Genomic DNA, 27,982 nt, shown 5'->3' with positions numbered 1-27,982 from the left:
ACAGAAGAGTCCTGCAACATTTCTGAGTAAAGGCAGAGAGTCTACTGGTACACACCCCTGTGCGGTTTCTCTCTCTGTTTTGGAGGATGCAGCCTCCTTTTACCCTAAACTCTTGGCCATATGTTACCCTCTTCCCTTCCCCATTGGCTGAGGAACTAGGAAGGTACAGCCTTCCCGAACCGCCGACCACATATTCCCTTTTGAATATGTATCAAGACATTTTCCCCCAAAGTTTGGAATTTCACACTGTCTAGGTTCTGCAATAGATTTGTGTGAACCCATTTCTCCTATGACCCCGAAGCCCACAAGTTCAAGTTGTCTGGGTCAAATTGTTTTGGTTCTGCAAGAAACTTGCAGCTTGATGTAGAGACATTAACACCTCTTTCTCCTAAAGACCCTCACCCATCAAGTCGTTTGTAAAGACATTAGTAGCCATATTTCCCATCAGCATCGATCCCCAGCTCCAGTGGGCAGGGGCAGGTCTGAGGTCTGCTAGAGCCTCCTTCACTCCTGCGATGCCACCTCTGCAGCACAATCATGGCCACTCCCAGCACCCATCAGCAAATGCTGCCCCTCAGGGAAAAGGGACTGCAGACCCTGGACACCCAGGGCGCTCTGTGCTATGTCCCATCCCACCTCAACTTGTCCCTCTTCCCCACCTGCAGCTGGACCAGTCCCCAGTACCTCCAGGAGCATGTCCAGGGTCCAGCAGTGTGAGTTCTGTGGCCCTGTGCTGCTGAGCAGGAGCAGGGCTGGGTGCTCTGACATGGAGTCTCTGATGAGGAAGATCCTGTTAGAAATGAGACGCTTGACACGGCCAATATATCAAGCAGCCATTCAATTTAATAATTGATTAATTAGCATGGTAAAGTGTGAGCAAAGACAGCACGCTGGGTACAGTGGAAGGATTTTCCCTTCTGACTGTACACCGATTGCTGACCTTGCTGGTATTTTATTGGCTGTATTCATACGTGTTCATAAGCTTTTCTCAGCAGTTTCTATTTCCAATATTTAACATCATTATTCAATACCTATTGTGGTCTATTTTAAATTTCAATATTCCAGGATGTACTTCCAGGATATGTATTCCAGGTGGTGGGGTCCAGCTTCCAGATGTGGGGTCCAGCTTCTATTTTCCAGGTCTACCAGTCTTTGATAGTGATGTTCAGTTTTCCTTTTTCAAGAACCATAAATCAGCGAGCTGAAATCTTTTCTTCTGTATCCAAGATGTTTTGGGTTTTTTTACCAGTCTGTGAGAAAGCCTTTTTACATTCTAAAACTATAGTTTAAAATTCTTTAATACAAAACAAGCTTCTAAAGTTATAATTCAAAGACACTTATCACAGAATAGCTTGAGATTTATAATAGGTAATTGCAACAAGCAAAGTTTGTTCAAAAACCTTCTTCCATGCTTTCCTCGACTGTTTATTAGACCTCATCTTTATAACTGTCCCATGGCCGTGTTCTACAATTACAATTACAGATTTTTTTTATTTCCCTGACACGAAACACAACTTCGTATTTCACAATCCTCACACACTGAGAGAATGCAGCTCTGGCTGGGCCAGGAGAGCCCTGGCACCCCCGTGGGACAGCTCTCCTCATGGACACTGCAGAGACTATTCCCTGACCATGTACCAGGGCACACAGCAGGGACTGGGTCACGTGCTGGCCCTGCTCTTGATCAGCTTGAGGCACAAATACGCCTACCTGGGGACTGATGCCTTAAGTTTTAGCTTTCATATTTTCCAGATTCTTAACTGTATTAGTATGAAATTCATTTAAAGTGTTAGCAAGATCTCTTCACAGCATAGCTAGACAAAACAGTCCTTTTCCAGGCTGAGAACCAAGGTCACTGTTGCAGCTTCGTGCCCAAAAAGTACAAACAGGAGCGAATTGAGGAGAGCAATCTGGGAGCATGGGACTGCATAACTTGAAGCTGTAATTGGACAATTAACCCCAATATGTAAATGGACCAAAACTTATAAAAGTGTAAAAACTCATGACTACCTGCCCATCTTGGGTGGAGCCACAGCTGGGCTCTTGTACTGCCCAAGGTGTATCCTTCAAAAACCTTTTAAATAAATTCCTACTTTATTGCTTTAACACTGTCTAGCTTCTGTTCTAGGTAGCCTCTAAAGCATCAGGTCACCCCCAAACCAGCGGCAGCCCTCTGCCCACTGGAAGGACATGGGTATGCAGGGCTGTCACCCCACCTTGGGCAGCAGTGTCCTGCTCACCTGTCTTGCCATTGCCACCAGCCCCCTGGAGAGCCCATGCTTGCCTACAGCCACCTTCAGTTCCATCCCTGCCAAGGAAGCTGTGCCAGAGAACCCACCAGCACTGGATGTGACTGTTTGCTTGGAAGCCAGAGTGCCCCTTTGCCCCAAATTCACTATACCATGTGCTGAACCTGCCTTGGAGATGGGCCACCTGCCCTTTGCTCAGAGAGCTGGTGCCACCTCTTCTGTCTTGCCCTGCCTTCACGACACAAGCAGGACTCCAAAGGTGGCTAGTTCAGGTGCAAAGAACAAAGGACATTCAAGAAACTAATTAGGACTGCTGTCAGAGGTGAAAAACTACCTTAAAAACAGCCCCAGCTTCCTACTGTATCCCAGATGGGTGCTGGGATGGCCAGAGGCTCCTTCTGCACTGCTGGTTCAGGTTTCTCCTGTGCTGCAGACAATGCCCAGAGCCCCAGGATAAGAATTGGTGGGGAGGGAGGCAACAGCAGGTGGTCTGAAAGGGCTTTGGGAATACAGACAAGTCCAGGATTGAGCATCCTGAGGATGCATTGAGGATTCCTTTGCCATCCTGCATCCCAGATACCAGGAGGTCCCTTGTGAGAGACTGAACTGTGAAGATGGAAAAGAAAGAAGAGGGAAATGAGATTAGTGTTAAAAAAATGGAAGCTTCTGAGTGTGAGAATGATCGAAGGACAGATATTTACAATTGTTACTTTTATTATTATTATCATCATCATCATCATCATCATTTTTATTTTATTTCTCCACTTTTCTTTTTACTTTCGCTGACTACAGTCTGTGCTTTCCAAGAGGAGGACAGGCAAGGCTAAGGTGTGGTACCTGCTTCCATCAGTTTGGTTCACAGCCTGAAGAGACAATTATATTTGCAGCCTGAGGCAGAAGCAAAAGAAACAGCACAGTTGGTCTTCTTGGAAAGGGAGAAAGAGCTTTCCATCACCACTTGAACTTCCAGTGGTAACAGGCTCACACTGGAAAGAGATGAGATGGAGTTAAGCTGCAGGCTGTGGGACATGCCTGCAGCAGCACATGGCAGCACAGAGAGGCTTGTATGCGCCTGACCTTAGGAGGAGGAGGAGGTGCCACGCGGCAGAGCCCTATGGACAGGAGCCTGCTAGAAGCTGACAGACAGGTGAACAATGCGTGATCACCCCATAGAAGGACATTAAGAAAGTGTGTTGCTGACATGGCAACATGGGATAGGCCACATACTGAGAATTACTGTGTAAGGAAATACTATGCCTTGAAAAAGTGTGTAAAACCAGCTCATTTCTTTGAATAAATGATTCAGATTCCCTGCTGGTCTGAGTGCATATCTCGGTTTTTGCAGCTCACTGCCAATCTGGCAGCACAAATGGCTTCTGGAAAGACAGCTGACAGCTTGGTTTATTTCCAAAGATAGCTTTGAGGCTGTGCTGCTGGCACACATTTATTGTGTTCTGGAAGTGTAATAAAGGCATGTCCTGAACACCAGAGGGCTGGATGTGGCCAGTTGCTGTGTTATAACTGTGGCAGAGGGGCCAGGGATGAGAAGTGTGTAAATCTGCTGCCTCTAGACAGCTGGAGTGGTTATTTTCACTTTTATGTGTGAAATTCTTTTTGTTGATGCAAGTGAAACCTGTGAAGATTGTGTCATGAATATTTATATTAATGCTAATTAATGCTAAGAGCTGAGAACAGTTCCATCTCTTTCTAACAGAAGTCTTTCTTTGGAATCTGGGATGTCTCTGAAGATTTTCTTTTCTGCTAGACTGGTGAAGACAGTCCTGGACAAGACCTTTGGACACAGTTGTTTGTCTACCTAGGTAAAGCTTTTGTCAAGATGTTCTTCACCTCTGTTTCTGAATGTGTACATGAAGGAGTTTAGCAGTGGTATTACAGCTGTATTTAAGATGGTGACTGTTTTAGTCAGTTCCAATGAAGCTTTGATGCATGGCTTCACATGGAGGAAGATGGTGGAGCAGTACCAAATAATTACTATCATGAGATGGGAAGAACAAGTAGAGGAGGATCTTCACTGGCCTTGAGCAGATGGGATCTTCAGTACAGTGGAGATGATAGAAATAAAGGAGGTCAGGGTAACAACACAGGAGCCGAGGATGACAATGGCAAACAGGACAAAGCACACCAGCTCAACAAGTGTGATATCTGTGCAGGAAAGAGTTATCCACAGAGAAATGTCACAGAAGAAATGGTTGATGACATTAGAGCCACAGAAAGACAACCTGGAAATCAAAGACACGGCTGCTGAAATGACCAGGAAATCACCCACCCAAGAGCCCACTGCCAGCCCCCCCAGACAGAGTGCTGGTCATGATGCTGCTGTAGCTCAGGGGGTAACACACGGCCAACTAGTGATTATATGCCATGACTACAAGGAAGAAATATTCTGTACAACAAAATAGAGGACAAAGTAGATCTGAAGGAGGAAACCTGTGGAGGAGATGGACTGGTTTTGTGAGACAAGATTGGCCAATGTGTTGGGGATGCAGGCAGTGGTGAACCAGATCTCCAAGAAGGCAAAATTGCAGAGAAAATAGTACATAGGGTGGTGGAGTTGATGATAAGTACTCACGAGCACAATAATGCAGAGATTGGCCATGACTCAGGACATATACAGAGAGGAAGAAGACAAACAGGAATACTTGCACATGTTGAGAACCAGGGAATCCAGCCAGGATAAACTTCACTTGGGTCGACTTCTGTTGCACATCCAGCCCGAAACAGCAGACCCCACTGCAGGGGCTGGGCATGCAGAAAGCAGAGGCAACTATGGAAAAACCTGGCTCACTCTCCCTTGGTCTTGAGGGGAACAAGGCTGGCTTATATTCAGAGCACAAATGTCTGTCTTGGTTTGGAAAGACAGGTATCTATCAGGGAAAACTGAAGTCTCCCTTGGAATGGAGAATGTAAAACCCCTTCCTCTCCAAATTATTACAATTTTGCAATTAGGAGCTTTCAGGCAAAAATATGGGAATAGTAGTAACAGTTTTTTACTAGGAATATTAAATGCAGTAATAAAAAAAACCCCAAAACCAAAACAACAAACAAACAAACAAAAAACCCCAACAAAAAACCAACAAGAAATCCCCAAACAAACAAACAAACATACAAACCCCCAAAAAACACCACAAGCAAGCAAACAAAAGTCCTAGAAAACCCTGACCGAGTCAGGAATACAACCTGACATCCCATCAGCCATCCCAACACCCATCAGGGTGTTGGAAGCAGTCCAAGTAAGTCCTCCTTGGAGTGATAGATGTGGTTCTGTTGGAGTAGAGATGATCCTGTAGTGGTGGTGAGATGAGTCCGGTCTTCCTCTGAGAATCCCGTGGAAAAGAGGAATGTCTGGGGTCCCCGTGTCCCCATTTTTATCTGGGTAGGGAATGGTTGTCTCCTCCCCACTGGGTGGAGCATCTCCCAGTGGGATGATGGAATGTGTCAGTCACTGGTGAGCCTTAATGGCCCATTAACAGAAGATATCCCCCGAGGGTGGGCAGTGGTGACAGAGATCACAAACACTGCCCCACCTGGTTTAACAGCTGGCCTATTATCAGAAGGCATCTGGCCTCCTCCCCCTGGAGTTACAAGAGATAAAGAAAAAGAGAAACCATCTCCCAACTGCTTTCTACAGATAAAATAAAATACACATTTTTTGTTTGGTTACATAACCCAAGACAATGTCACAGATGCTGACATCTACTCCAGACTATCATGGCTTTGGCACTTTCATATGATATGGGACAATGATGTCTTCTTCACTGGAGCTGGTCATAATTAAGGGAGAGAAATGGGCACTTCCAGGCAGCTGGTTCCCCACCAAACCCTTTACTGCTGCTGGTTAATGAGTCATGTCTCAGCCTGGATCTCTGCTCATCAGCTATGAGAAGACATCATAAACTCTCAGACAGAGGAAACTGTGATGGAGATAAATCAGCTCTTGATGCCTGTAATGAGCTAGGCAGAACCTGAGCAAGTTCAACATCTGCTCTCTAACAGATCAGGGTAAAGAAATTAAGACAGAATTAATCCTCTGTATTTAACAATGACTATTCTCCCCCAGTCTTTCCCTAAGATAACCTAAAGTTGAAAGGAATTTCATTTAATATTTTGAAGATATGAAGACAGGAAAAACCCAGAAATAAGAAAAAAATTAATGTATTTTATCAGTTCAATTTTCAGTGCAGGTTGTAAAAGCTTTGCCAAAAAACCAGTTCTTTTCACGGCTGCAAAATTTCTCACATCATCCATCAGTTTGTATGCCCATATTTTATGCCTGCACATACCAACCCGTCCATTCATCTCCTCTCCCTGCCTTTAAACTGTAATCTATGGGCCTATTTTTAATCTATTGACTGGAAGGTCTGGGACTGTGCTGTGAACTTCATCCAGGCCAAGTGCGTAAGTGGATGAGGCAGTGTTATTTAATTTCTTTGCCTAAACCCCTGGAGTCACTGCTGAGAATTACACTCTTCTCCAACTATGGTGTCCTGAAATCCGGGACAAGTTTGTGCTGCTCATGGGGATCAGGAAATTTTCCACCTCACTCCCCCAGTGCCTTTTCTTTTGTCTGAATAGCATCTGTGTTTGTCCAAGGGGTTTCCAGAATGGTGAAAAGGGTTGTGTTCACTTTCAGGGGTTCACATCTCTGCCAGGGACCTGGATCAGAAGTCATTACAAATCTCTTGGATTTGACAAAGTTGTAGAGAATAATGTTGCAAAATTGCAACAAGATTACAGAGTTTAATCGGAGGCCTTTTAGAAGAGAAGGTAGCCTTGCTCTAAAACTGAACTGAAGGAGAAAAATTTTCCCGCACCCACATTCCTTCTGTCTTGCTCCCTAGTCTCAGGGAAGGCGTCTCCAAGGAAACTGCACAACTGCCAGACCCCGTGATGCCAGAGTTCACCTCATCTGTTAGGCTTCCAGATCCCCTGTGACGACACTCAAGGTGAGGAATGCCAGGCTTTCCATCACTCCCACACTTCGTAGACTCTTCCTAGGTTGGCAGTCATGTTCAGATTTTGAGTCTCCTTTCTGATACCTCTCAGGTAGAGGTTCTTGACTCCCATCTCTGAAAGAGACTGGCTTTGCTGTTGTTTGTTTTCTTGTCTGGGTGTGTTATAATTCCTGCCCAGTTCTTTACCTTCCCAACCTCAACACTTAATGGCTTGAGGATTTCTTCCACTCTGAGACCAGTCTGTTTATTCACACACCCCCGTCTTGCCAATCCTTCCCTGGTCTGTTATCTGGATATTCTGAGAAGCTGCACTTCACATGCAGGGGTCTTTTGCTGGGCTGCTAATCTGGCTGCCATCAGCATTTGCTCCTTTTGGAAGTATTCTGCTTTTTGTTTCTCCTGATGCTTCCACAGCTATACATGACCATTCCTTCAACCCTATGAAAAGCAAACAATGCAAACAAAGAAGCACCATCCTGGTGATCAAGAAATGAGATTTTGGCTCACTTGTTCAACTGTCTGTTTCTAGGCAGTCACTGAAGCTTGAAAGGATCAGTTTTCAGGGTTGATTTTCAATGTTGATTTTGTCATGATTTGGGCAGATTTCACTGTGGAAACACCTTGATGAAAGGCTGTTTAACACATAGACCTTAGGCATGAGAGAGATTGAAGATGGGATTCACCTGTATTTAGCCATCAAAACCTGATGCTGACTGAACTTACAGCAATATGGTGTTTTCCATGGCTTGAAAACACTGTTCCATTTCTGGAAACCTTACAGGGGAGACAGAGGCTGGAGAAAAGGCATCACCCAGGAAAGCCTCTGGTAAGGAAAGGTTCAGGGATAAAAGGGTCCAGTGGCAGGGATTTCCAGCTGAGCAGCCACTCCAGCTTTGGGGTCTGGTGAGTGGGGAATTGCTCTGGGTACGGATGAGCTTTCACACAAAATAGGTGGGAACGTTCTCTTTGGGCCAGATTTCCAGTGACCTGCAAGGGGATACCCTTAGGACTGAGAAATACTATTTTTCCTGAGAGTCATGTGAAGGGAGCTGTGGACCTGACATTGGTCTGAACTTAGCCTTCAGGCTCTGCCAGTGTCTGTGCGAAAGGCAGGTGAGCAACTTTCTCATGTTAGCCTGAGAAATCTTAAGGAGGAATTCAAACAAACCTTGGAAAGTGAGAAACCATCCACAGGTGGTGTTTTTCCAACATGTTTACCGGAAAGAAATGTTTACAAAAGGGTGTAGACGCTGCATAACCAATCATGTTCTTTGTACCAAACTACTCTGTAAAAGTAGAATTTAGAAGAATAAAGTTTGCTCTCATCTTTACCATCATGGAGAGTCACGTGCCGTCTGAAAATCAGTAACAACAGGGACCCTCTGAGGGTTGTCTGCAGGTCCTACTGCATCCCTAAAACTCTGCATGTACCACAGATAGAGCAGCAGTTTCTGGGAGTGCTGTCCTAAGGGAGGGGGCTGTTGGGCTGCAACACATGAGGAGGCCTGACCTGTTCACAGCCCTGAGAGCTTCTGCTGCTGGCTCCTCCAGAGGAAGGAGGGCCACTTCCATGTGTCACAGCCTTATTTCTGCACTCCTTCGATGCTAGGTCAGTGCCCCCTGTCTACCAACTACCTTCTGCTAACCAGAGTGAGTGTCTGGCTGAGGGGTGGCAGAAAGGGTCACCCTTTGGGGTGGGACTGGCACCTGTCCCTGGCCTCTCTGTCTCTCTCCATTCTGTCATCCGGAAGATTGTGCCTCTGATTTTCTATTCTAACCTGCCTGCAGGGACACCTTGGTGTCCTGGAACAGCTTTAACACTATCAGCTCTCAGCATACCTTGTTAAAACATCCTTACACCACCTCACCCTCTACATGGTGTGTGATTTACCCTCAGGAGTTTCACAGTGCAGGAACCATGGTGAGCTTGTTCTTGCCTGAAACTCTCCACAGAGCCAGAGCTTGGATAGTAGATGAGGCTCCTCTGGGAAGGGCTCCAAGAATCATGGCTTTACTGAGCACAAGAGGAAACTGTTTAATTTCTTTGTCAGTTTAAGCCTGAGAAGTTAAATTGGTCTGCGTCAAATGAATGTGATCCATCTCTGCCTCTGCTGGGGAATCTGACACTGTTCCATGTGAGGTAGCACAATCCCTGAGGCAAAGTAGTTTCTGGGCAGCTTGGAGCCGGTCATTTTCCTGCTCAGGCAACAAGGACTAAGCTGTATCTGGTGATATCTTCTCTGTCACCTACCTCTGCCAGAGCACAACAGAACACAGCTGGGAAGGTCCCGTGAGGGCTTCAGGTCTGTCCAGTGCCTTTCCTGTAAGCTTACTTGCATGAAGGGTGTCCTGGTTCTGGTCAGGACAAGGGCCATTTTTGTAGTAGCCAGGAGCGGGCATGTCCAGGACCCCAATGTTATTTTATACCACCTCACGTCATCGCTGGGGGCAGGGGAAAGGGACTCTCTCCTGAGAAGGGCTTCCTTCCTTTTGAGAAAACATCTGTTGTATCTATTAGGGGTAGTTTTCCCATGTGAATAATCTTTTTTCTTATACCTTTTGTTATTAGTATTGTTGCTGCTACTGTTCATTTTATCTCCTTGCTGTTTCCCATGAATTGTTCTTATCTCAACCCGGTATCTTTGCCTTTTGTACCTCCAGCTGGAGAGGGGAGGGGTGTGTAGTTTTAGTGGGAGTACCACCTTGGAGAATACAATTTCTAAACCATGACAACAGCTTCAGAAATCAAAATGTATCAAAAACCATGCCATGTTTAAATCAATGTTTTTTGTCCAACCCTAAACTACCTGTAAATCAGCCTGATACAGGTGGACATGCAATCTAGAGACACAAACAAACTGGGATATGTAACCATGGGACCGATAGACAGGTAGAGGAGTTGAATTACAGATAAGAATCAGTAGAGGAAATCTGACCAAGAATTAGATAGATAGGACAGACCTCAGAAAGAAGAAAAGTGACTGATGAATCATTAACAGAGAGATCCCTAAGTGGTGGCTGTGGGATGGTGTCATTGTGAGGGCAGCAGAGGAGGACTGAGCTGGCTGAAGCCACAGATATTTGGATTTCTTAGTCTGGAAAATGCCTTCACAGAATTAAGGACAACACTTGCAAGTTGTGCATCCATTGTTTAGGGGATAAAGTAAATAATTTAATTAAATCTAAAGAAAAATATTTTTGTTTTAACTGGCACAGGCATTATTTTAACTTTAAGGAAGCATCTTGTCCTTTAAGCAAGTGGTCTTCTTTTTTATTTATCATCTATCAGAAATCCTGGCTCACCAGGGGCTTGGCAAATGTGATGTCCTTCTACAAAAAGGATGAAAAGGAGAATCTCCAAGTTTGACCTTGGTGGCTGGGAATGCCATGGAGCAGACAGATCATCCTGAGCACTTTGCTGACAACAAGGGAACAGCCCAGGGGGAGAGGGATGCAAGCTGGGCTTTGAGCCAGGGAAGAGGTGGGATACTGCTTTTCATCATGCCAATGTGCTCCCTTACACAACTGGCTCAGACCAGTTAAATGCCCCAGCCCTGGGAAAGTAGCAGAATAGTGACACCATGGCCTGAGGGTTTTCTTCCATTCTGATGGGGCATTACTGGCTCAACCACGCTGATGAGAGAGGAGGCTTTTATGTCTTAGAAGGTGTCATACACCATCCAAGATACTTGAAATGCCCCTAGACTCATTTCTGGGGCCTTTGACCAGAAGACTTGTGCATGATCCACAGTGTTGCATCAGACAGATGCAAGATACAGTCCTCCAAAAGAAAAAGATCATCTTGGAGGTCTCCTGGGAGGAGTGTGGGGCTGCTATCCATGACCACAGGGCACTGTAAAAAGGGGGAGGAATCTCAGGTGGATCCCAGACGAGAGTTCATTCCAAATAAGAAACAGTCATCCCAGGCCACTTTTCTTGGAGGAGCCTTGACCTGCTACTGGGTTCTCAGGGGACTAAAGCAGCTGCGTAAAGCCTTCAGGAGAGGTCTGGGAGGAGTCTTGGGTGTGTCCTTGAGGATGTAGGTCCCATGAACTGAGAAGAATCATCTTCCCTGGCAAAATCTGGGGCGGCTATTTGGGATTTCAGGTGCTGAAATAAAAGACAGAAAGACTCCAGAAGATGCATGGGAGGTGCCTCGTGTGGATCATAGAAGATGCAACTTCCACAAAGAGAGGAGAATTATCTTGGGCAGCTTCCCTGGAGGAGTATGGGGCTGCTGCCTGGGATATCAAGTGCCTAAATTAGAGATGAAAAGACTGGGAGGTGCCGGGGAGAAGTTGCAGGGAGATTCCAGCAGATACATTTTCATTCACAAAGAGAAAATTCAGCTCAGGTTGTAGGAGTCTGGGATTGCTACTGAGGATGTCAGGATTTATCAGTATTAGTGAAAAGACTCTGCGAGGTGCTTGGGAGCAGTCTCAGCTGGACCCTCGAACAGAGAGCTTCTGCCTAAGAGCAGAACACCCCAGGTGGCCTCTGCTGGAGCTGGCCCTGCAGCCCCCTGAGGGTGGAGTGGCTCCTGCAGCCGCCGGCGCTGAGGCCACAGAGCCAGAGAGGGGCAATTGTGCGGGAAGCGGGTGTTGGATGCAGCAGAAGCATGGTGGTCTCGCTCCGGAGCGGCCTCCAGTGGGAGCCGGGTAAGGGGAGGGGACAGAGGAGCAGAGCATCCTGCAAGAGCATCCCCCTGCCTGCCTCGCATGGGGAGTGAGAGAACACATCCCAGTACAACTGCATTCTGCCTCCAAGTCTGCCCAGCCCACAGCTCTTCCCCCTCTGGGAATCTTCCAAGGACTGCAGAGGTATTCGTTGGCACCCAGTCAGCGCTTCTCATAAAATCATGGAATATTTTGAGTTGGAAGGAACGCACAAGACTCCTCAAGTCTTACTTCTGGCCCTGCCCTGACAGCCCAACAATCCCACCTTGTGCACCCAAGAGTGTTGTCCAAACACTACTGGAGCTTTGGCAGCTTCAAGGCCATGCCTATTCCCTGGGGAGCCTGGGCAGAGCTCTAGCACCAGCACCCTCTGGGGGAAGAACCTTTCCCTGATCTCCAGCCTGATCCTCGTGGGTCCCTCGGGAACGATTCCTGCTCACAGAGCAGATATCAGTGCCTGCTCTGCAAGAGGAGCTGCAGTCCCTCTGATGAGGTCTGAATAAACCCAGTGCCCTTAGCTGCCTCATGCATGACTTCACACCTATACCCTCCACCATCTTCACAGCCTTCACTGGATGCTCTCTAATAGATTTATCATCTTGTATTGAGGTACCCTAAAACTCCTGGTGCCAAGCTCACAAGGATGCCATGGCTGCAGTGGTCCTGTGCCCATTGAGATGCATGGCTGTGGTGGGCTCATGCCCTTTGGAATGTTGTGCCCATGGCATGTGAGGGCTGATGGCCTGTGGTGGTGTGTGTTTTAGTTTGTGTTTCTTGGCTAGCCTTTTACTTCATTTGTGTATTAGATATGAATTTTGTCTCCCCTGAACCTGCCCGCCCCCATTCTTTGAGACAGGCACCGTCCTTCATTTGTATCGGTTTGTTCTATTCTTAGGTTCTGTACCTTAATCAATGTGTCAATTCCTTTGCCTGTCAACTGGCCACTCCCTAGAAGTTTCCCCATTGGCCCTCAAACATTTATCCTGTCCCTAATCCCCTCCTTTCCCAGTTGTCAATCCATTGTATCCCTGCCCCTGTTTCTAGAGCCTTCCCTGTCAATCTCCGTTTGCTTGACGTATCATTTGCTGCCCTGCATTGTTCCCCTCCCTTTGTTATCCCCATTGGATTTAGTTCTGTATTCCCCACCTTAGACTCCTCCCTAAGTGTACCCTCATTGGTTGCTTGCTTTGTGCCACCCCTTCTATAAAACCCACTGCCAGAGCCCTGCGCAGGGTTCTTGGGCCTTTTCATCTTGGAGCTTAGCTTTTCAGTTGTCAATACCTTCAATAAACCTCCTGAGTTCACCCCAAGAATCCATCTCATTCTCTGCCTCATCTCTGCGCCCCAGAAAGCGACCACTGAGAACATCGGAGTTCCCAAGTGGGGAGCCACAAACTCCCCAGGGGGAGAGTGTTGTGCCTCCTTGCCGCTGTGCCTCCTGGACATTGAGGGTAGGCACGCGGACTGCGACAATGGCCCCTGCCTGCTGTGTGGGGTCAATGTGATCATCAGATGTAAGTGCAAACTGGACCTGTCTGACCACCCAGTGCTGCCCACACTCTTCCTCCAACTGTCTCCACCCTGAAAGGACTTTGGCTTCCCTGGCTACAACTACAGGTGATGGCCCACCATCACAATGCCCATTGGTCTCCTCCTTAGATGGTTCCTCAGTGGGGGGACATGACTCTGGTGTTGCTCCAGCCTCACACCCCACCCCACCCCATCCTCCACAGCAGGAAAGGTCATGGTGGTGGGGTGGATAACGCATGCTCTGCCTGAAACCATCAGGTTCATCACAGTTCTGAGGGACCTGCTGCCTCCATGAGGAGCATCACACATGGAAGAGAAGGACATGTCCTGCAGCACACCTGCCACCATTGCCAGGCCCAGGCTATCAATAAACCTTACCTAGGGCTGCTCACTGCAGTGAAATGGAGGGACACGGGCATCAGAGCTGGCAGCTGTGTCCCCATCCTCCAGCCCTGCACTGCCATGGTGGGGACATGTACAGCCTCCAGCCATGGGCTGCTGGTCCTGCTGCAGGGATGTGTACAGGGTCTCAGGCCCCCCCATCTCACTGGACAGACCCACTAATACCTGAATGAGAGCTGACAAGTGCTTGGGCCTTGTCAGGTGTGTGGTACCACAGCCACTGGCATCCACAGCCTAATTCCTCCCTCCCTAAAAACTACATCTGCCTTCTACTACCCATTTATTTACAGAAACTGAAAATTAAAACCACAGCTGGGGCCAGCACAGACCCTTGGAGCCCAGCTCCAGCCACTGGAAACCCCCAAGTACCCCACCAGGCAGCTGGGAGCAAAGACAACCCAGTCCCAAGCACCGCTCTCCCACCCTTCCCTCACTGCAGGAGGGCTGTGCAGTGTCTCTGTGGTCTGGCCCTTGGCCAAGGGGGTCCAGTACCACTCTCCATAGATGTGAGAGCATGGAGTAGGCAGGAAGAGAAGCCCATCCCTCACTGCTGGAGCTGGAGGTTGGTGTGCAGCAGCCACTCAATGGTTTCCAGCAGGTAGGCCATGCTATAGTGCCGGGCGATGTTCTGGAAGACACTGATGTGGTCCATGAAGGTCTGGGGAAAAGAGAACAGGGAAGGAAGGAGGCTGCCCAGCATCCTGGGCAGCTGGGGGCTCCAATGGAATGACTGGGCAGGGCTGGTCAGAGGGCAGTGCAGCAGGTGCCAGGGGACATGCAGGTAGAGCAGAGGCAGAGGAGGCACAGGGCACCTTCGGGCCCCTCACTGAGCTGCTGAGCTGGGGCTGGTCTGGGCAGATGTTGAAGTACCTGGGAGGAGATGGTGAGGGTGAAGTCTCCAGCACAGCTGCAGTACACAGGCATGTGTGTCTCCTTCACACCATGACACTTTTTGCACACCTGGAGGCCAAGGAGGTTCAGATGAGTCAGGGGATGAGGCCAAGCTCCTCTGCCAGTGGCAAAGTGAATGTGTCCAGGCTCAGACAATCACAGCAATGGGCAGAGCGGGGTATTCCTGTGCTTACCAGGTCCTGCAGCACAAAGGCCATCAGCTTCTTCTGCAGGGCTTCCACCAGTGCCATCTCAATGGCATTGGTATCATACTGCACGTGGCAGTTGGGGCAGAGCCAGCTGGGAAGCACCAACCTGTCCTAGAGGCAAAGAGAGGGAGGTAAGCACCCTATGCACTGGGATGGTGGAACTTGTTTCTGGAGAGGACAGAACATAAGCCACAGCCCAAGCATGCTGAGATCCATCCCATGCAGCTAGAAAATATGAGCATAAAATTTGTTTTAGGTGAGGATGATCATGGGCAGCAGGCAGAGCTGCAAAACAAAGAGGAGATAAAGAGATAAAGGGCATAAGATGATCGGCTGGTCTCCAGCACTGCTGTACTGGGGCCTGTATTGTCCCTAGAAGAGAGACTGCACCTGGGAAAGGGTAGGATCCTTGCACAGGTCCAGGTCCCTGCAGAAGTTGCAGTTCCTGCAGATGACTTCAGGAAGCACATAGGAGCGGCAAGGGTCCCGAAACTGGGCTGCTTCTGAGAACTCGCCCACCTCGATGAGGCGTAGAAGGTCCCGGCGTAGTTTGTTCACCTGGTTGGTTATGTTGGCATCCAGGGAGAGGACCTGCAAGGATAAAAGCCAGGTGAGCCTAGCAGCAGAAACTGTTCTCACAGGACAGCTCAGATCCTTGTGACCCTCATATTGTTTCCAGGCACAGTAAACTGGTTGTAGATCCCTCCTGGCAAAAGCTGCAGCAATGGAGGACAGAATTTCAGTTCAAACCTCAATGCTTCAGCCAAGGAGCCTGGCCTACCCCCACTGACCTTGCAAACGTATTTGATGAACTCCAGAGCTGGGTTGTTGAGTGGCAGGTAGGAGCCAGGCAGGACTGGGAACATGTCTGAGGGCTCTGTGGCATTCCGGGAACCAGCCATCTTCTTCTGAATCTTCTGGGTGATGGTGAAGAAGCTTTGGGTGAGCTCATTGGCCACGTAATCTTGTGAGAAGGTGATCATGCCTAGAGGGATGAAGTAGATAGCATTTGAACCGGTTGGTGGCACATTGGGCAAGCAAAGTGGGTGGCTCTCTGCCTGCAGCAGTGCTGCTCCAGGGCTTGGCACTCACCAGGCATGGCCCTCAGCTCTCCCAGAGCCTCCTGGGACACCTGGCTGGTGATCCTCCTCTTCATGGGGGTGCTTCCAGGGGTGTTACGCCGCAGTTCCTCCTTCATGCTGTGGTACACAGCCACGATGTAGGCTGGGAAGACATAGGCAAGGCTCCAGCTCCTATCCAGAGCTGGCACAGGGGTGGAGCACAATGACCTCGGCATCTCCCTGTACTGCTCACCTGATACAATCATCAAGAAGTAGCTCTGGCAGGAGCCGGCCTGGGGCAGGAATTGCGCGATGTTCCAGTTGTTCTCCAGCAGCTCCTCCACATCTGGCTCCCCTTCCTCCTCCTCTTCTTCCCTCGCCACCTCCTCCTCCTCTTCCTCACTCTCCTCCTCCTCCTCCAATGCCTGCCTCTTGCTGGTGTCCTTCTGGGGGTCCCAGCAATGCCATAGCAGTCCCTCATGCCCAGCCAACACCTCCCTACTCTGCTCCCAAGGGACAGGGTACTTCCCATCTCTTACCTCCCCATAGTGGATGCGAGAATCCACTTTTCCCTTGATACCTCCATAATTTGCTGGGTCCATCCAGAGCAGGAACTCCCAGCAGTGGGAGAACGAGATGGTCAAAGAGTGGAATATCTCCTTGGAGTGGATGCTGGAGGGAAGAAACTACGGTCATTCCCTGTGTCAGCATCATCTCCATGGGACACCGTGAAGCGGTGGTGCTAGCCAGGAGAGAGGGGTGTCCCCTTTCCCACTGGGCCCCTGGCCAGGGATCCCAGGGAAAGTCATGCCCAAGGACATTTGAGGTAGGACTTAATGAGTCTTGGGTGTTCTCTGTTCTTGTGTCAAGGTGCTTATAGCACAGCTGGGATGCAGCCAGCCAGCCAGGGGACAAGTTGCCGGGCATCTCAGGCTCTCCTGGAAGACTCTTCAGGATTCAATCCTGTGAGGATACCCAGAATACTACCTATAGAGGGCAGCTAGGGACAGATAGGCATGACAGCAGGACAACTGGGAAGCTTTGTCCCTTCAGTAGCTTTGCAAAAAAAAAAAAAACCAAAAACAAAACAGTTCTGAGATGCATCAGAGGGCAAAAAAAGTCAGCATCCTCCTCCCTGGCCTTGAGCCCTGTCCCAGCCCCACCACCCAGGAGCCTCACCTCCAGGTACACCCCACCTGTTGATGATGTACTCCATGTAGCTGATGGCATCCTCAATGCGCCGCTTCTTGGTGCACAGGATGATGCGGTTGAAGTTGGCGTAGACCACAGAGGAGCCCAGGCGCTTGAACTCAGCCACCAGCCTGCAGCAGGGCACAGGGAGGGGTCAGCAGGTGGGAGAGCAAAGCCCAAGGGGCAGATGCAACCCAAAGAGGATGTGTTGATCCATCAGCCTGGAGTCAACATGCAGCAACACTGGGCAAGGGAAGTCACCCAAAGAGGATGAGAGATCCATCCTACTGCCCACCTTTCTGGAGGATCACTGTGGGTGCCAGCATCCTGGTGACTAACATCACACCTCTCCATTCCCCATCCAGCAGCTTGGCAAACTTTAGACCTCACTTACTGTAGGAAAAGCTTCTTCATCATGTTGTGGAGTGTGCGGTGCAGTGCTGGGTCATAGAGCAGGGAGGAAGGAGAGCGGAGCCAGCGGTAAAAGTGAATGACCTGGTTGTCTGCATAGACGTTGTGGTACTGCGTAATCTCCTTCACCCAGCTCACCACCATGCTCTTCAGAATCCTGCCAGCAAGTGGAGACCAGCATCACCCCACCAGCCACCAGTAACCCCTTCCCCCTTCCTGACAGGAACGTGTTTATGGACACACTAGAGGATTTAGAACAGAAACTTCCTTGTTCAGCCCTCAGCATATGAGCCACAAGGTAAATATGTGCCTCTTTAAGCTGGTGGAGCATGAACAAAGGAGAAAGCAACATTCCCACATATCTGCTGGCTGAGGCACCAGGCAGCTCTGAAGATCTTCCAATGTGTTGGAAAAGATACCTGCCATGTACTTGAGGCCTGGATTTATACTTAGAGCACCTTACAAGCCCTACTGCTGGGGAAAGGCTAAAGCCAGGAGGGAATGAAGCAGGACCCTGAGGGGACCTGTCAGGATGGAAACCATCTGCTCTACCTCCTGCTGTTTCTCAAGCCACACCTGAAAGTGTTGGAGCAGAGGGCAGTCTCATCATAGCTGGCTGGGATGTTGGCAGCTTGGTTCCCTGTCACCATGTCCTCCAGGGATGCCTGCTGAATCACATCAAAGCTAATGCTCATGCTGGAGCCTCCTTCCATGTCATTCACGTGGTGGGACTGCAGCACGGTGTTCACAGCCAGGCTCTGGATGTCCAGCTCCAGACACACTAAGAGCAGACACAACTGTCAGCAGGGAGGCAGGGAAAGGACCAGGAACACCCTCTCTGGTGCTGCCAGAAATGCTTTTCACAGGTACAAGGTTATCTATAGGTGCTGCTGCACTCAGAGGGCAGATGCTTTCCAGTCATGCCTATGCATAGGTAAGCTCAACACCTTCATAGGTGTTGATTGAGCCTTGTCTTTCAACAAGACCTGGACCTACTGACCCTTTGGGCACCACCACTTTTCCTGGAGGCTGTATCAGTGGACCTCAGAAGAACTCATTACACTCAATTTGCCTAAGAGAGACCTGTCTCAGAGTTACCAGTGATGACCGAGTGAGCTGTCCTCAGGCTGACAACATTGCAGGTGGTGGTCTGCCAGGTGCTACTGTCACTGGTGAAGAATCCCTGTTTTGATGCCTGCACATGTTACAGGTAAGCCTTCCCTGCTCCAGGACATGCCCCTAGCATCCACCTTGCCCATACCCAAATGCTGAAACCCAAAAGCTGCTGGTTACAACTGTCACATAGAGACTCTTTGGGGACTGCATCCATCCACCCCCCTGCAGTACTCAAAGAGCAGGATCCAGCTCTGCCCCATTCAGTGCTACCACCCTCCTCCCTCCTCCCTCTTCACCTGTAGAGTAGCAGCCAGGGTTATTGATCTCAACTGAGGCTCTCTCATCGAACTCCATGACCAGGCGGTTGTCATCAGCCTCCTTCCCCCCCAGGTCGGGGCGGGCTGTGGGGGACAGCCACAACAGGTGGTTGTGACGACGAAGGTGTCGTGAGAAGAATAAGTCTGAGCCAAAGGTGGAGATGTCATCAGGGAGGTTTCCAATGGGGATGTGGTAGTACCTGAGGCACAGAGACATCAGTGGTCATTGGCATGAGTGCAGGGAAAACAAGGACCCTGACCATCCTCTCAAGGGATAAGGCAGCTCCTGTGGTCCCACTGAGGGCATGGCAGCCTCAGGGGAACATGACCACCCTGGGTACCTGCTCATCTCAAAAGCCTGTGAGAGGCAGGTGTCCAGGTTGAGGTAATGGCGAATCATGCGGCGGGCAGCATGGCGCTGCCAGTCCAGGACAGAGTAGCTGATGTCGTCTACCAGCCGGACGGGGACCAAGGGGAACTCCTCAATGATGGGGATCCCGCTCACCAGCAGTTTCAGGTCCCAATTGGACTGCACAGCCACCAACGTGGGGCCCCGGCGCTCGTCCTGCACCAAGGAGAAAGAGACATGTCCTGGTGCACCTCTCACGTGCTCAGCAGCATGCTGGTGGTGTCAGGTGCTCCATCCCCACAGCAGGACCCCATGGTCCTGGGACAGCACACCCCAGCATTCCCGAAGCACCCACCCACCTCAACACCACCAGCTCTCCAGCTGAGTGCAGGGATGGAGGGAGATCCTGAGGTGGCCTTGCTGCTGGCACTGCCCCAGGTAAGCCCCCCACAAGCAAAACGAGCACCCACTTTTTGACCTTGGCTCCAGCAGTTACATGCAGGTGTTCTCAGAACTGGTGAACCAATACCTTCCATAGCATCCTTCCCTTAGTCCCAAAGGTCCCACCTTCTCCACACTTTCATCTCACCTTGTAGCCCAAGAGCAGCCGTTGGACACCTCTGTAGATGGCCTTGGGGTCGGTCTCAGCACGCACCTCGAAGGTGTGTTTGTCTGGGGGCAATAGCTCCTTGCCCACCTTTTCCAGCAGAGCTGTGCGCTCCACTGAGAACAAGGTGGTGAGGTTTGGCATCTGGTTGCTGCGTACCTGGGTGCAAGAGGGACCAGGTAAGAGCAGGAGGAGAGCAACCCTAGGATGTGCAGTGCCAAGGGCACTGCCAAAACATGGCAGGGATGTGTGATGTATGGAGGTTCTTGCTGCCCAGCCCTACCAGGCAATGGTCTGGGGTGGAAGGGACCTTTAAAGGTTGTCTAGTCCAACCATGTTGGACTAGGTTGTCAACTCTGTACCACGGAGAAGAACAATACATAATCACAGAATTCTTTAGGTTGGAAAATACCTTTATGATCAAATCCAGCTGTTCACCCAACACTGCCAAGGCCACCACTAAACCATGTCTCCAAGTGCCCCATCCTCATATCTTTTAAATACCTCCAGGGATGGTGACTCCACCACTGTCCTGGGCAGCTGTGCCAGGGCTTGACAACCCTTTTGGTGAATTTTTTCCTAATATTCATCCTAAACCTCCCCTGGTGTAACCTGAGGTCAGCACCATCCAAGCTGGCCTAGAAACGTTCTGGTGATGGGGCAGCCACAGCTTTGCCAGCAAACCTGTGTCAGGGCCTCACCACCCTCATAGGGAACAATTTCCTCCCAATATCCCACCTAACCCTGCCCTCTGGCAGTGGGAAGCCATTTCCCCTTGTTCTGTCACTCCATCCCTTGTCCAAAGTTCCTTTCCAGCTCTCTTTAGGCACTGGAAGGAGCTCTAAGTCTCCCTGGAGGCTTCTCTTTTCCTGGCTGAAAACCTCCAGCTCTCCCAGCCTGTCTCCAAAGCAGAAGCACTCCAGCCTCCATCAGAGCATCTCCGTGGCCTCCTCTGAACTTGCTTCAGCAGCTCAGTGTGCTTCCTATGTTGCAGATCCCAGGGCTGGGGGTAGCTCTATATGTGGGGTCTCACCTGAGCAAGGCAGAGGGGCGGAATCCCTCCCTTCCCTGCTGCCCACGCTGTGGGGATCAGTCCAGGACATGGGGGGTTTCTGGGCTGTCAGAGCACATGGCCAGGCATCAGTACCCCCAATTTCCCACTCTCCACAGCCCTCCTTACCTTGTCCAGCACGAAGACGGCAGCCTTGCGCTGTGAGGGGATGAAAAGGCCCAGGAGTGCCTTGCTGCCCTGGGAGCTGTGGTACAGGTAGATGTGGCGAATGCTTCCTGGGGACACGGAACACAGAGTATCAGTGGTGACCATGGGTGCCAGGTGCCCGAGGAGCCCCTCTCCCAGGATGCCTCACCTGGCTCCAGGTAAGTGAACTGGGCCAGTGAGCGCATCTCCAGGTGCTCAATGTTGAAGGTTTCAGCCTCTCGCCCTGCCAGGTGCTGGACAAGCTGCCGGCTAACCATGCACATGCAGCCGAGCTGCATCAGGGCACGGAACAGCAGTGGCACCTGGAATGATGAGGACAGATGTGATGGAACAACTCCTACTAAACTCTTCTTGGGGGCTGCAGACCTAGAATAACCCAGATTAAAACTCACAGGAAGCACGTATCTCAGGTTGGTGTTATCAGCCTTGGCATGGGTTTGGTATTATCAGTCTTGTTAAAGGTATAGAACAGGTATCTCAAAATCCACATCTTCCTATCTAGGCCCAGATCCTACCATCAAGGTACTTTGGAGGATGTGTGGAACAACATTTCGGCAATCATGCTGCTTTGCATCTTGTGGTTTGTCACTTCGAGGCAGGGGCTCCATTTGAACCTCCAGATAATCAGCATGGTGGGAGATCCACCACAGATCCATCCTGTTTTATTAACCCTGTAGCTGTCAAATCCACTGCTGCAGGTGACTCCTGAATGGCTTGCTGAGGAACCTGGTCCCAAACTAGTGAGAAGCAATAAACATTTCTTGCCTGATTGCTCTTTCCTTGTGCTAGTTTTAGTTGTAGAGGCCCCTCACATCTCTTCCACAACACAAAGCATTCCCATCTAAGTTCCATCCCTGAGGGCAAACTGTTCTCTCCCTTGCATCCTTCTGTTACTCCTGATGAGTTTTGTGGGATCATGATCACAGCTGCACTGCAGATGATGAAAGATCAAGACAGATCTTTCCTTGCCCAGGTCAGTGTTCAGCTGGGTTAACTCTGTCTCCATGTGAGGATGGAAACTCCACCTCTTGGGCAATATGCTCAGATATTTCCAGAAGCTTTTTCTGACATTTACACAGCATTTTCATATTTTAGGTTGTCTCCACTGCCTCCCATTCTTTCCTGGGCACCAGAGCAGAGCCTGGCTCCTCTTCTCCACTCTTCCCATCAAGCAGGTCCCCTGAGCCTCTTCTGGGCTGCACAGTTCAACTCACTCAACCTCCCCTCAGATGACAAATGCTGCTACCCTATGACTATCTAAATTCCTTCATATCTTTAAAACTTCTCCATGTCCTTTGTTTTACTTCAGCTGCTCATTTAATTTCCCCTTAACTTCTTGATTTTTCCTCTTCCCACTTACTAAACACTGGTAGAGTGGAGAGGGTTCAGGTTTTCCTAGAGGAAGGTCTATAGAATTTGGGAACATGCCAGTCACTTCGGACAAGTAATCTGAAGTAAGTTTTGGGTGCTGCTTACTAAACCTCAGTACATTTTGGTGGGCACCATTTTCAATTGCTGATGGCATATATGGTTCAACCTTTTACATCACCACAGGATTTCATAGCCTCCACATAATCATTACGAGTAGTGCCTTGCCTTGAGAGACCTTCCTTCAAATTTTTCAAAAGCAGAAATTTAAGGTGAATAAAAAAGTTTTCTTTAACTGTGTCCCACTGGAATGCTTCACAGGTTACACCAGTAACTTCAGTAGCAAAAGTCTCCCAACTCTGTGATGATCTTTTTGCCTTTGCAACCTCCTGCACCTCAGAAAGCATTTCATAGCCACTAGCACCTCTGCTCATAGCAAAGCTTGCCCTAATCAGGACTTTTCATCCATAATAATCCTACAGTGCATTTCAGTGTCAATTTCACCTGCCTTTATGCTTTCTTTAACTCCACTCTTACAATGGTGTGGTCTATTCTGCCACTTCCATACAGATCTTTTCACCACAATATCTTCTTAGTTAAATTCTGGTCATCAGGTTTTCATCTGCTGGACAAACCAGTATCCTCACTGGAAGCAAGCATCCCATGTTCCCACCTCCATTTTCAGCACTGGCAAATTGGATTTTAGCCTCACTGCTTCCTACAGAATTTCATTTAGGTTGTTCTTGCTCTTCCCAAACTTTCAAGTTATATGCTGTTCTTTTTTCTAAAGCTTTTACAACCTTGTTTTAAAGGACATGGCACTCAGACACTCAAGACCTATATATCACTCGACATATGTTGGGTTTTTCCCCAGCTTTACTCCAAATGCTCCTTCTTTTTCCTGATTCCAGTACCAGCAGGCTGGCTCTGAATTGGTTTAGAGGAAGCTCTCCATTTCTGAAGTTTCCTAAACTCCAAATAAACCGAAGTCCCTGTCTCAACATACTGTAACCCGTGTGCTGATATTCAGCATTTCTGTCCACATGAGTTTCCTGGACAATGTCCAGGGTCTTGGATTTTTGGTGTCTCACCACTGGAACTCAGACTAACAAGCTCTGTTCAGCAACCCTCAAAGATGAGCACCTGGAGGAGTTACCTGTGTCTCATACACTCCCTCGATGTCCGGAGCAGAGAGGTCCGCGTTGATTTCATTGATGTGCTCTTGGTACATGTCTTCAGGAACAGAGTATTCATACAAGTTGTAAACTAAGTTTGAGCGGGGCAGGATCCTGTTTACCTGCCAAGGTAAGGGACAGGATTATTGGGACATCCCACCACACGGCTCACTTCCAGAAGCCAAGCTCTGAGCCAGGCCAGCTCCTGGTGCTCTCTCCTAAGGAAATCAGTGGGTTATGCTCATGCACGTTACCAACTCCTGTAACAGAGAACTTGATTTCCAGGCAGGCTAGGCTTAGCAGAGGGACTAGGGCTTGGATGAGGGATATCCATGGGGTAGGAGAATGAGGTGTTGCATGGCAGATGCTCGTAACTCCTGCTTACAGGGGAGGTGAAGTGCCTTACCTAAGTGCAAGCAGCTGTTTCCCCTTCCAGAAGGGGCAGGTTCTCACCTTCCTGTAGGCTGTTCCCTCCTCAGGCTTTGGGACACGCTGGTTGACATAGAAGACACGGGGGATGCTCAGTTTGATGCAGTGCAGGTCGCTCCCTATCACCGCCCACAGCCGGAACAGCCCAGGCTGGCAGGTCTCGGCAATCTGCAGGACAAGGGGTATGAGGTCAGCATTAGCAGATCCAATATCCTAATCAGTGCTTACATCTACACTGCAGAGCGCTCTGGTGATCTACATATTCAGCTGGTGGCTAAAAACAGTGGGAGACTTAGAGAGTCATCACTTTCAGCTCTGTGGTCCCTATGTCCTGCTACTGTCCCAGGGTACCATGAAGAAAACTCTGCCTCAGGCTGGCCAACCAATTCCAGGAAATGTTATTCAAGTCACTCTGAAGTCCTGGACCAGTAGCTCTGAGACCTTTCTGGAAGATGAAGTGGGTGACAGGGGCTGGGCTTAGGTGGCTATACATAACAATGGTTTGTAAAAACACCTAGATGACACCACCCCACCTCTTCATTTGTACATTGTCTGCTCCTAGGCACCACTGGAATCCTGTGTCCCATGCTGGGCTCCTCAATACAAGATATGGACATGCTGAATAGAGTGAAGGTCCACCAGAAGCAAGAAAAGATTGGAGCATCTTTCATAAGAGGAATGGCTGGCAGAACTGGGACTGTCTATCCCAGAGCAGATAAAGTTCAGAGGGATCTCATCCCTTTTTCCCTGCAAAGGTGAACCTGGTCAAGGTTGCCTTTGGAAGGTGTGCACTCTCCATCCTTGGAGATACTCCAGGACATGGTCCTGGGACCCCAGCTCTGGGTGACCCTGACTGAGCAGGATATAGGACCAGAGGGACACAAAAGCTGCCCCAGCCTCAGCTGATGCTTTTGCCATTCTGTGACTGTACAGAGCTGCCCATGGGCTGAACTAGAGCTGCTCCACCAGCAGATCTACCCATGCATACAAGAGTCACCAAGAATGACTCTCTAGGCACCTGTTTCCATCCAGATATTTGTGCCTGAGGCTCTGCACCCCTCCTGGGCTCCCCAGGGCTTACATGGGGTAGGTCAGGTTTCCTAAACTTCACCGTTTGACCACAGAGTGTAAATGTGATGCTTGTGCCCCAGGCTGCTCTGTGCCAGGTCCCCTCCCCCAGTACCTGCACGATCTGCCAGGGCAGGTCCAGGATGCTGCGTGCTGTCCGGCGCAGGTAACTGCTCAGCCCTTTGGAGAGGGCATCGCGGACCACTCCTCCCCCTGCCACCACCCCACCATCCTCCAGACGCCGCCTCTTCCGCCGCTCCTGCCGCTGCCGAGCCTGCAGCTCCCACTTCTTCTGGTGGAAGCGCAGCCAGACCAGGTGCTCTTCCTGAGGGGGGTCACAGGAAGCATGAAATCAGCAAAGGTGTCCTAGCCCCACAGCATCACACCATACTGTCTAGCCCTCCAGCCCCCAGTCCCACATCACGTTCCTGTCCCAGCTGCGAAGCCACCACCCCCTTTTTCCCTAGCAGTGGTTGCTTTTCTGTCTCCTATTTATATTTCTCCTTGTATCCCAGAGCCATGTGTGTGCAGAGTGTTTTGGGAAACCCACACCTTGCTCCTGGAAGCAGCACCGAAGCTGCTTGGATAGATGAATACAGTCCTAGGGTATCCCCTGCATGATCTGCTTCACCTACCTTGGTGGTGCCAAGGGGTGGAGGTGGGCCCAGGATCTCACGCCAGGACTGGGACAGTTCCAGGTCCTGGGACAGCTGTTGGCTTTCCTCTGCTACAGGGATGCGCTTCCGCTTATTTGCAATGGGAACCAGTGGCCGAGGGATCTTGACAGCCCCAAAGTCCTCTATGTCACCCAGCTGTGAGCTAGGTGTCCCCTCCACAGGTCGGCTGGCAACAACCTGAGAGAGCAAAGACAGCAGGAGGATGGGGGCTGCAAGACAAAAGCCCCAGTGGCACTGCCAGCACCTTCCCCTCACCCTCTTTACCTGTTTCTTGCCTTCTGAAACAAAGAGCTCATTGATTTTTTTTTGTTTGTATACATCATTCTTCTCCAGGAGTTTCTTGTGAAGCCAGTCTGGGTGTCGGACTCGTGGCACTGGGTTCTTAACCTGCAGAGTAGCTTCAAATTACACTGAGTTCCCCACACAAATCCTTCCCCCTGTCCACCTCCCCCACCATATACCTGCTGCAGCGCTGCAGGAATGGTGATGATTTTCTGGATGGTGCTGCCCAGTCTCTCGATGTAGTAGTCCCAGTCCAGGATCTGGGAAGAGGGCAGAGCTTGGGCAGTGAAGAAAGCCAAGCAGAAGGGCCCTCAGAGACAGGATCAAACATCCTAGTAGCATCCCCACCCCAGCCCCCTGTTTTGTGACCACTGGAAGCCACTGCCCAGGTTGTGTCTCCAAAAGGACGAGCCCCCTTCCCAAATGCGGGCTCATCTGCAGGGATGCCTCACTTACTGCACGGATGTTGAAGTCCTGCAGTGAGGGGCTCTTCAGCCATTTTCGGAGGTAGTGTTTGCGCACACTGGGCTCTGCTTGGAAGATGGCAAGGGGGATGGCCCTGGGAAAGGCAGGGAATCAATGTCCTAGCACCCCACAATCTACTCTCCCAGCCTGTGGAGATCCTCCAGGCTTCTCCTAAACTCCTGCAAGGCCACTGGGTTGTATGGTGCTACCCATTGCCCTGCTTGTGGCCTGTGCCAGACTGAAGCGATCACCTGGCCGTGTATTGCGGATCCCTCCCTTCCTGCTACCTGCCCATCCCCACTTGGTTTATCCCACACTGCCAGAAGCCCTGGCCCCTCCAGGTGAGATTACCTCTCGGTGACCGGAGACCCTTCTGGTTTCTTGGAAATGATGAAGCGACAGCTCAGCCCTGCATCCTTCACCATCTGGTCTCCCAAAAACTCTGCCAGGCGCTTGGCAGTGCTGATGGAGGTGGACTTCTGCTCCCCGTAGTCCTCCAGTTTGCGTGACATGGACCGGTTCTCTGAGATGAGCTCAAACAGCTCTGAATCAGGCATGTTGGCAGCCTGAAAGACAGGGAGAACCCCAAAGTTAGCAAGAACTAATGATCACACTTTTTTGCTGTTGGGAACAGGGAGCACCACACACAGCTGATGTGTCTCTTTACAGGGAGCCTGGGAATTGCTTCCTGGTGCAGCTGCCAGTAGGATCTATAGAAAAAAGGGCATGTGGGTTTCAGGCAGGCACCAGTTTGTGCCATGGCTGGGCTGTTGCAGCGCAGCTTTGTGTTGTGCATGCAAAGTTAGGCTCACCAAGAATTTGTCGTAAAACAAGCACAAAATGAAGGACTGTAGAGGATTAGAACTAAACACGTTTTGTCTCAAACATTCTGAGTATTGCTACAGGAAAGTTGTAATTGGAGGAGAGTGTCCCATGGAGGAGTGGCAGTGTTATTCTGAGCCAATTCCCTGCCTACACCTTAATACTCATGTTTAGTCCCCTCTCCAACACCCATCCAGGAGAAGGGCTGGCTGTGCATGAAATGGAGCAAATAGGTCCCCCCTCTCTTTTCTTTTTCTCCTCTCTCTTCCACTTTCTTTGTCTCATTGTTTGCCCCAGCTCTGAACCATCCATGTGGCATGACCAAAGGAAGACCAACACAAATCTAAGGACTGGTGATATTCTTTGTTTTCTTCCCTTACTTTGCCTGAGCAAAGCAAGGTGATCATATTCTACTTTGCATTGAACCGTGTTGTGGGACTGGGGAGCTTGTGTAAAGGTGTGTTGTGGCTTGTTAGCCAAGACTTTTGAGTAGTG

The 27,982-nt window shown here is 49.8% G+C and overlaps 1 protein-coding gene and 1 pseudogene across 3 annotated transcripts in view; both read right to left on the bottom strand.

Annotated features, from left to right (window-relative positions):
* Window positions 1-3,945: 3,945 nt before the first annotated feature.
* LOC134560145 (olfactory receptor 6F1-like) lies at window positions 3,946-13,963 on the bottom strand (annotated as a pseudogene).
* Window positions 13,964-14,093: 130 nt separating this feature from the next.
* The window catches only part of POLE (DNA polymerase epsilon, catalytic subunit), a 33,362-nt gene continuing 19,473 nt past the window's right edge, over window positions 14,094-27,982 (bottom strand). Inside the window, exons 25-48 of one of the 3 annotated variants that reach the window (XM_063415794.1) lie at window positions 27,017-27,231; window positions 26,657-26,759; window positions 26,380-26,460; window positions 26,183-26,305; window positions 25,877-26,095; window positions 25,357-25,566; window positions 24,198-24,341; window positions 23,726-23,866; window positions 21,350-21,503; window positions 21,163-21,269; window positions 19,965-20,141; window positions 19,368-19,591; window positions 19,006-19,226; window positions 18,170-18,374; window positions 17,577-17,750; window positions 17,188-17,313; window positions 16,531-16,663; window positions 16,245-16,437; window positions 16,023-16,154; window positions 15,722-15,915; window positions 15,321-15,521; window positions 14,916-15,041; window positions 14,701-14,790; window positions 14,094-14,488 (exon numbers count right to left, since the gene is read on the bottom strand). In XM_063415794.1, the coding sequence (XP_063271864.1) occupies window positions 14,375-14,488; window positions 14,701-14,790; window positions 14,916-15,041; window positions 15,321-15,521; window positions 15,722-15,915; window positions 16,023-16,154; window positions 16,245-16,437; window positions 16,531-16,663; window positions 17,188-17,313; window positions 17,577-17,750; window positions 18,170-18,374; window positions 19,006-19,226; window positions 19,368-19,591; window positions 19,965-20,141; window positions 21,163-21,269; window positions 21,350-21,503; window positions 23,726-23,866; window positions 24,198-24,341; window positions 25,357-25,566; window positions 25,877-26,095; window positions 26,183-26,305; window positions 26,380-26,460; window positions 26,657-26,759; window positions 27,017-27,231 (3,807 nt within the window). In that variant the 3' untranslated portion in view covers window positions 14,094-14,374. Of the gene's footprint in view, window positions 14,489-14,700; window positions 14,791-14,915; window positions 15,042-15,320; window positions 15,522-15,721; window positions 15,916-16,022; window positions 16,155-16,244; window positions 16,438-16,530; window positions 16,664-17,187; window positions 17,314-17,477; window positions 17,751-18,169; window positions 18,375-19,005; window positions 19,227-19,367; window positions 19,592-19,964; window positions 20,142-21,162; window positions 21,270-21,349; window positions 21,504-23,725; window positions 23,867-24,197; window positions 24,342-25,356; window positions 25,567-25,876; window positions 26,096-26,182; window positions 26,306-26,379; window positions 26,461-26,656; window positions 26,760-27,016; window positions 27,232-27,982 lie in introns of those variants that run through there. The other 2 variants (XR_010082681.1, XR_010082682.1) reach the window with 2 other exon arrangements.

Source organism: Prinia subflava, chromosome 19 (assembly GCF_021018805.1).
Source record: "Prinia subflava isolate CZ2003 ecotype Zambia chromosome 19, Cam_Psub_1.2, whole genome shotgun sequence".
NCBI lineage: Eukaryota > Metazoa > Chordata > Aves > Passeriformes > Cisticolidae > Prinia > Prinia subflava.
The sequence above is the reverse complement of the archived record's forward strand: the minus strand, read 5'-3'. Positions and strand labels throughout refer to the sequence as shown.